Genomic DNA, 8,716 nt, shown 5'->3' on the forward strand with positions numbered 1-8,716 from the left:
GTGTCCCTCTACCGAAAATAATACTTCCCAATTAGAGGCAGACATTCCGGGCATATTCTCTGCATGTGCTGTTACTCGTAGCATGAGCCGCAGGGTGGAGGCAGAGATTAGCATGCATAAAGAGGATGCTCATGTTGGTGTAATTACCCCCCAACCTAGTGACCTTGCTGATTTAAATCTTGGTGAATTTTTTTTTTAAACTTCACCACCAGGTGACCTGCAGAATAGGTTTGATAGCGAAAACGACTCAGAGGGAGACAATGTTACCACCCTGGATAGTTTTGGTTCCTCCCCAGTCACTAGGAGTAAGCTCGTTCATCTCCAAAAAGAGGACCCTGAACTAGCCAGTTGTTTCCGTAGAGCTATTAGTGAAGAGGAAGCTAAGTCTGAATGTAACTGCTATTACCTTAGCTCAGACATATTGATGCAGAAGTTCCGTCCTACTGATTCCCCTGCAAATTACCCTTGGTCTGTCCGTCACCAAACAATGGTCTCAAATCCATTACGGAAGGAGATCCTGGGTATTGCTCATGATGGGGTAGGAGGACATTTGGGAGTTAGGAAGACTAGTGCAAAAATTCTAGCTCATTTCTATTGGCCTAAAATGAAGAAAGATATTAGTTCCTACATTAGTACATGTCACCGTTGTCAGGTAGCAGGGAAACCGCACCCCAGTGTTAAACCGTTCCCTCTACAACCTATCCCTGTCATTGAGGAACTTTTTGGCAGAATTGTCATAGATTGCGTTGATCCTCAAAACCCTCAAAAATGCACAAAATAATTCAAGCAGATTAAATGTAAATAACATGCATGTAAACTTTATAAGGCATAGATCACCCCCGCGTCCGTCGTCTCCTCTCAGAGCGTTTCTATTCTCTCTAAAATTTGTCCTAAGGCCCCATGCCTTGGTCTTCTTGGGGGTGAATAAAATAGGGTGTAGTTTTTCTCTGAAGCTTGTTGGTCTAAATCAGCCCGAGAATCCCAGCCGGAATTCTCTACATCACGTCAAGCCACTTTCGTTCTGACATCACTCTTTCATTCATCCAATAGTCTTTTACTTCTCAAACAAGTGACACACCTGAAGGACGTGACTTTCCTTTCTGCAGCAATGATTTTTCTCCTCCACCTTTTTTCTCCAATTGGAGAGGCTGTTATACTCTTCTAAACTAAGTCACAATATAAACAATATGTCGTAACAAAAAATGGCTTGTCCGCTTACAAACAATTAAAAGACAACAATGTCGTAACCACCAGGCGACACTCCGCATTTAACTACCTCAGCACTTTTAAATATATGCAAGGCGCGAGTCTGACTCGGATATCCTTGGCGCCTGTCAGCCGTCGGCCGTTGCCTCACAAGTTTTCATAACTGACCCTGGATTAGCATTCGTTCTCCATCTACCTCTCGATCTACTCTGATCTACCTTTAATGTCTACCTCTATCTACCGGCCTCTTACAGGGCTCGGCAGCTACCGTTGGTCGTCCCGACCAATTTCTTATTTCCCTCTTACAGGGCTTGCTAATATATACTTGAAATTCATTCTAATAAGCTAACCTACTATATTTTAAAGAAATAAGCAACCCTCAAAAATGCACAAAATAATTCAAGCAGATTAAATGTAAATAACATGCATGTAAACTTTATAAGGCATAGATCAAAATAAATTGCAAGGTTCCTTAAGAACACAGTTTTCAATGGTTTCATCATCTTTTCAAAGATGATAGCAGTATCCAATAATTCATGTAAATGATAGTGAATAATACATAATACATGTAATTAAGCAGATAATTTGCAAACATATTTGCAAGACTCACTACTTTAGAGTTAAAAGTTGTTGCTGTCTCTTCTTGCATTTCAATATTCATTATTATTATTTTTCAACATACTTAATTCATTTTCAAAGACAGTCTGAATGCTTCATAAATTATCTGAATACTTATGTGAGAGGTCCTTAAGGTTCCAAGTCAGACCACAGTGGATCCAAGGTCTCCATGTATCTGCTTGACACCAAGTTCCAGTTGTTTAGGTCTCCCATCCCAAATACATACATATGGCAAACAATACTATCTGTAAAATACATCAAGTTTAATATTCAACCCACAAAGAATAACATTATAATATTCCCTATACTCTTCAGGTTTCCCAACATTGATACACAGGGTATCACAACTGTCATTCATAATTAAGTCACTGATCTGCAATTTCACTTTCTTTATGTCGTCTAAATGGCATATCACTTCTTCCATTGTGTCTAAGTGTTTAAGTGCAAATTTATTACCACCTGCAGAATCAACTACCCATATATGGACCAGTGTACCTTAGTGAAAGTTTATTATTGGGTGAATGTAGATTGACCATGACTAAATCTCCTAGTTTCAATTCTAGTTTATGTGCTATTTTGTGTTGTTTCTTCATCTCTTGTGAATATTCCTGCATATGTTTCCTAATTCTTTGGTGAATATTTTGAAAAGTATTTATTCTATTCAGTATACAATCATCTATATTATACACAGGTTTCTGGTCTGCAGTCAAAATTTTATATGGAAGAGTTTTGTCTTCCCCAAAAATTATAAGATGAGGTGTATCAACTGTTGCTACATTGATTTGATTATTCAAAGTACGCTTAACACAAGGAATCCAAGTGTCCCAAGTTATACTATGAGGACTTATCATGCTTCTAAGACATGTCATTATTTTCATATTTAATCTTTCTACTACCCCATTACTTTGTGGATGATTCACTAAGATATTGACTTTTTGATCTTAAATAAACTACATAATTTTTCCAAGATTTTGTTATTAGATTCAGTTCCATTGTCTGAAATTGGAGTCTTAGGTGTAGTGAAATTACAGATTATCTGATCATAGATTACTGAAGCAATAGTTTCAGCTCTCTTATTTGGAATGGGTTGTAAAATACAAAATCTTGAAAAATAATCAATAGCAACAAATACATATTTATATCCATTCTCAGACATAGCTCTAATGTGTCCAGGTGAACTCTTTCCCAAGGTTTTTGTGGAATGGGATAGGTAAGTATAGGAGCAGGTTTTGGTGTATTTCCTCTCACCCTAACACAATTTATGCAATTTTCTATATAATCATATATAGATTTCTTCATACCTGGCCAAAAGTATTTAAGTTGTGCTTGTCTATAAGTTTTATCCTTTCCTGGATGTGAGCTACAATCACTATCATGAAGTAACTTCAATATCTCATTTACAAGAGTTTGGGGTATTACCAACTGATTTACAGGCCCTCTAGAAATATCTTTCCCACTTACAACTGTTTTTATATACAAAAGTCCATTAATCAATTGAAATTCCTCTATCTTATACCCCTTTGGTAGCTTTGGAGGATTTCCTCTTGGGTTCATCAAATACTTGATTAATGATTCACATCTTTTATCATCCCTCTGTTCTCTTATCAGCATTTCTTCATCTAAAGTTACTAATTCCTCTATACTACAAACAAAATTAATCAACCCAGTTCCAGTCATTGGTTGACTAATGTTTCTAGAAAGTGCATCTGCAGATACATTCTTTCTACCCGGAATATATTCAAATTGAACTTCATAGCACTGAAGTATTGCAGACCACCTAGCAAGTCGGCCCCTTAGATTCTTATACTTAAATAAGTTCTGAATAGCTGTATGATCAGTCCAAACTCTGATTGGATATCCTAATATCATATCCCTAAAACTTTCTAAAGAATAATTAACTGCTAAAGTTTCTTTTTCTGTTATAGAGTAGTTTCTCTCCTCACTATTACAAAGTCTTGATGTGTAAGCGATTGGCTTCAAAGTTCCATTTCTCTCTTGCATCAGTGGGCCTCCTAATCCTATGTCAGACGCATCAGTGCAAAGAATGAATTCTTTTCCATAATCAGGAATTCTTAGAATGGGGGAACTCGTGAGTTAATCTTTCAGCTTGTCAAAAGCTTGCTGCTGTGCAGGTCCCCCTATGAACTTTGAATCCTTCCTCAGCAAAGAACTTAATGGATTAGCAATGTCAGCATATCGTTGAATAAATTTTCTATAATATCCGGTCAATCCCAAAAAGCTGCTAACCTTGTCTACATTGATCGAAACCGGAAAATTCTTTATAGCGTCAATCTTTGAATTCACTATACTAGGTACATGTCTGTCTATCTTATGTCCTAAATAAATAACACTGTCTTGCAAGAACTTACAATTTTCAAGTTTTACTTTTAATCCTGCTTCTACTAGTCTTCAGAATATCAAATCTAATTTCTTAAAGTAATGCACTGCAGTCTGAGAAACTATTAAAATGCAATCTAGAAATACACTGGTAGTATTTCCTAACAATCCATCTCTCACCGCCACACCCTTGGTCTCAGGATTCTCATGTCTACCTTCATGTGCACTGTATCCGACTCTGTACTTGTGGCGCAGGTTTCGACCAAATCGCTCACCTTCGGATTTTCGCTCAAATTTCATGGGGATTTGAGATTTGAGATTTTTGGCATTTTAGGTCCTTTTGGTCACCACCGATTTACCCGCTATCACACCCACAGGTCCGGGGCGGCCTGGGATGCCCTCGAGTCCAATGGCACACCAGTCAGGCACACGGTATGGCTGCCACAGGCCTAAAGGTGATCAATGGGTCAAAAGTTCCAAAATTTGGAGGGCTCTCACCGCCACACCCTTAGTCTCAGGATTCTCATGTCTACCTTCATGTGCACTGTATCCGACAATCTAATTGTGGCGCAAGTTTCGACCGAATCGCTCACCTTCGGATTTATGCCATTTTGGCTCATTGGTCACCTCCACTGATTTACCCACTATCACACCCACAGGTCCGGCAAGGCCTGGGATGCCCTCCAGTCCAATGGCACACCAGTCAGGCCAAAGGTATCCCTGCCACAGGCCTAAACGTCATGAATGGGTCAAAAGGCCCCAACTTTGGAGGGCTCTCACCGCCACACCCTTGGTCTCACGATTCTCATGTCTACCTTCATGTGCACCCCATCCGACTCTCTACTTGTGGCGCAAGTTTCGATCAAATCGCGAACCTTCGAATTTTCACTCCAATTCCATGGGGTACCCCTTTTGAGATTTTGGCCATTTTGGGCCATTTTGGTCACCACCACCAATTTACCCGCTATCACACCCACAGGTCCGGCAAGGCCTGGTCACCCTATCCCACTTTATACTTGTGGCGCAAGTTTGGACCAAATCGCTGACCTTCGGATTTCCCCCTAAATTCCATGGGGTACCCCATTTGAGATTTTGGGCATTTTGGGGCATTTTGGTCACCTCCATCGATTTACCCGCTATGACACCCACAGGTCCGGCAAGGCCTGGGATGCCCTGCAGTGCAATGGCACACCAGTCAGGCACACGGTATCCCTGCCACAGGCATAAACGTCAAAAGGCCGAACTTTGGAGGGCTCTCACGGCCACACCCTTGGTCTCAGGATTCTGCTGTCTACGCTGATGTGCACCCTATCCCACTCTGTACTTGTGGCGCAAGTTTGGACCAAATCGCTGACCTTCGGATTTCCCCCCAAATTCCATGGGGCCCCTTTGAAATTTTGGGCATTTTGGGCCATTTTGGTCACCTCCACCGATTTACCCGCTATGACACCCACAGGTCCGGCAAGGCCTGGGATGCCCTCCACTCCAATGGCACACCAGTCAGGCACACGGTATCCCTGCCACAGGCATAAACGTCAAAAGGCCGAAGTTTGGAGGGCTCTCACCGCCACACCCTTGGTCTCAGGATTCTGCTGTCTACGCTGATGTGCACCCTATCCCACTCTCTACTTGTGGCGCAAGTTTGGACCAAATCGCTGACCTTCGGATTTCCCCCCAAATTCCATGGGGATTTTTTTTATTTTGGGGCATTTTGGTCACCTCCATCGATTTACCCGCTATGACACCCACAGGTCCGGCAAGGCCTGGGATGCCCTGCAGTGCAATGGCACACCAGTCAGGCACACGGTATCCCTGCCACAGGCATAAACGTCAAAAGGCCGAACTTTGGAGGGCTCTCACCGCCACACCCAACAACTGTTACCCTCCTGGATGAGAACCTACAGCTCATGGTTTGATCTATGGGTAATATTGTGACCTTACACACACACACACACACACACACACACACACACACACACACACACAACTCCTTGCCCACCAGAGTTGGAGTGCCGGCTTGCAGTGTGTGCATGTGTTTAACATTATGAACTCTTTCATTCAGAGTGCTAGGGCAAAGCATGCAGGGCGGAGCTAGTTAATCCGACACAAAATAGGCTTGGCCACAGATTCAAACTACCCCAGATGCAATCGCCACAAAGATGCACAGAGCACCTTAAATTACAATACCCCACACTAACAGTCCGTAGACACTATATATCTACCTTGAGTGACTTGTGGACCTGTTTGTTACTGGTTACATGAAGATAGGCTTTCTGCAAGAGAGATTAGGGAGAATGGACTGATCAGTTGGTTCCATCATGGTTCAACTCTTTGCATGTGAATGTCGAATATAATTTTCAAAGTTAAGATGGCAACTGCCCATATGTATGGGTTTAAAGAACAACAAACTGATTTTACATGATGAAATACTAATGGACAGTTGCCATCTTACATATGTATGTAAGATGGCAACTGTCCATATGTATGGATTTAAAGAGTAACAAACTGGTTTTACATGATGAAATACTAATGTACTTCATACATCTGGACAGTTGCCATCTTACATATGTATGTAAGATGGCAACTATCCATATGTATGGATTTAAAGAGTAACAAACTGGTTTTACATGATGAAATACTAATGTACTTCATACATCTGGACAATTGCCATCTTATGTAAGATGGCAACTGTCCATATGTATATGGATTTAAAGATTAACAAACTGGTTTTTACATGATGAAATACTAACGTACTTCTGCAACTTTTCAGAAAGGGAAGATCAAGAACTCTCCCACAAAGTGCTCCTTCATCACGTGTATCCTCCTGATTCCGTTTGGTATTTTGCCGGGCATCATTGCCCTCTGTTGTTGTTGTCAGGAGCCCAAGTGTAACAACTGCAGTTACAAGCCTGAAGCTTAGGAAACTTTCGAATAATGCCAAGAATTTATTATACTGATATACCTTCGACTCCACTCAGATGTAACTGTTATACCAAAATCAAAATGAGCAAATGACTGGTATTGTTTGTAAGTAAATACTGAAAATGTGAATTACTATTAAGTATCTAAATACTTAATAACAATTCATTTTCAGTATTTGCTTATAAACAATACCACTCGTTCAGTCATTTTAATTAGCCTTTGGCTTGGCTACCTCTCTTGATAGGGGGAAAGCCCTTGGTATATAGATAGACGAGATTATTAAGCACTAAACTGTTCATTCTTTTATCTCAAAATATCAATTAGTCTTTATATTCAAACTAAGCAGTTCTGTTATAACCTTAGGGATTCAAATATTTAGTACAACAAAAGCTTTCAAAAGAGGTAACACAAATGTATTTTTATAAATACGGTCATGATTTACATTTTCCACTATTCAATTTTGTATATCAAATATATATTTTACATCCAAAATGTGATTTCTATATAACCTTTTGTCTCGCTATGGAAAATTCTGTTGTAGATTTTTTATCCATGCACATAATTTCCTTGTTCCACCCAGAAAAGGATTTTGCAATGATGAAAGTCCCATAGTTTAAGAAAGTTCACAGAAAAGGAGTTATGAGAGTTCAAAATGAACTCCTGGTATTCCAGGGTTTTGTGTAATGATATCTCGCTGACAAGGCCCTCACGTAAGCTACTGTGCCGGAATAGTGCCAAATCACTGGCACCCTCTCTGGACTACAACATACAATGGCAAAACTCCCTTCGACGTAGTCAACCACTCTATAGTCATAGACAAACTGAGACTATTGGGAGTACATGGATCATAGATTTTTTATTTGGTCGCACAATGCAAGTCTCAGTTTCAGGGTTTACCAGCTCCTCCAGAAATGTCCTCAGTGGGGTCCCCCAGGGCTCAGTCTTGGGCCCCCTCTTATTCCTAGTGTACATTAACTCCCTGCCAACATATATCCACTCAAAATGCAACATATATCCACTCAAAATGCAACATATATCCACTCAAAATGCTACGAAGAGACTCCACCGATGTGGCCCAAACTTACTCCAGAGGGAGAGAGTCGTCCACAGGGCACAGCGAGGTAGACGTGGGGAACCTGGACCCAAGGGCGAGGTTGTGGCGACCAACTAAATTTGTTTGTCTTTGTGTAATTTTCCCCTCTCATATCCGCCTGTTGGCGCCCGTACTTTTAGCCTGAGCAGTATATAAGTTCGATCCACAAGAGCCCTGGTGGCCCTCGACCTGTAGCTGAGGTGGTGACCCAATCGGGACAAGTGGCCAAAATGACCCTCAAAATTGGCCAAAAACCGTCATGTCTCCGATGTGGCCCAAACTTACTCCATAGGGAGAGAGTCGTCCACAGGGCACAGCGAGGTAGACGTGGGGAACCTGGACCCAAGGGCGAGGTTGTGGCGACCAGCCAAATTTGTTTGTCTTTGTGTGATTTTTCCCTTCTCATTTCCGCCTGTTGGCGCCCGTACTTTTGGCCTGAGCATTATCTAAGTGCGATCCGCAAGAGCCCTGGTGGCCCACGATCTGTAGCTGAGGTGGTGACCCAATCGGGACAAGTGGCCAAAATGACCCTAAAAAAAG

General features: G+C 41.3%; 1 protein-coding gene across 1 annotated transcript in view; it reads left to right on the forward strand.

Moving 5' to 3' along the window:
* LOC143022550 (uncharacterized) overlaps positions 1 to 7,575 on the forward strand; it is an 8,857-nt gene extending 1,282 nt beyond the window's left edge. The window contains exon 3 of the mRNA XM_076180818.1: positions 6,932 to 7,575. Within this exon, the coding sequence (XP_076036933.1) occupies positions 6,932 to 7,053 (122 nt within the window). The 3' untranslated portion in view covers positions 7,054 to 7,575. The remainder of the gene's footprint in view (positions 1 to 6,931) is intronic.
* Positions 7,576 to 8,716: the final 1,141 nt, after the last annotated feature.

Source organism: Oratosquilla oratoria, unplaced genomic scaffold, assembly GCF_046742065.1.
Source record: "Oratosquilla oratoria isolate Oo_2021 unplaced genomic scaffold, ASM4674206v1 SCAFFOLD115, whole genome shotgun sequence".
Classification (NCBI taxonomy): domain Eukaryota; kingdom Metazoa; phylum Arthropoda; class Malacostraca; order Stomatopoda; family Squillidae; genus Oratosquilla; species Oratosquilla oratoria.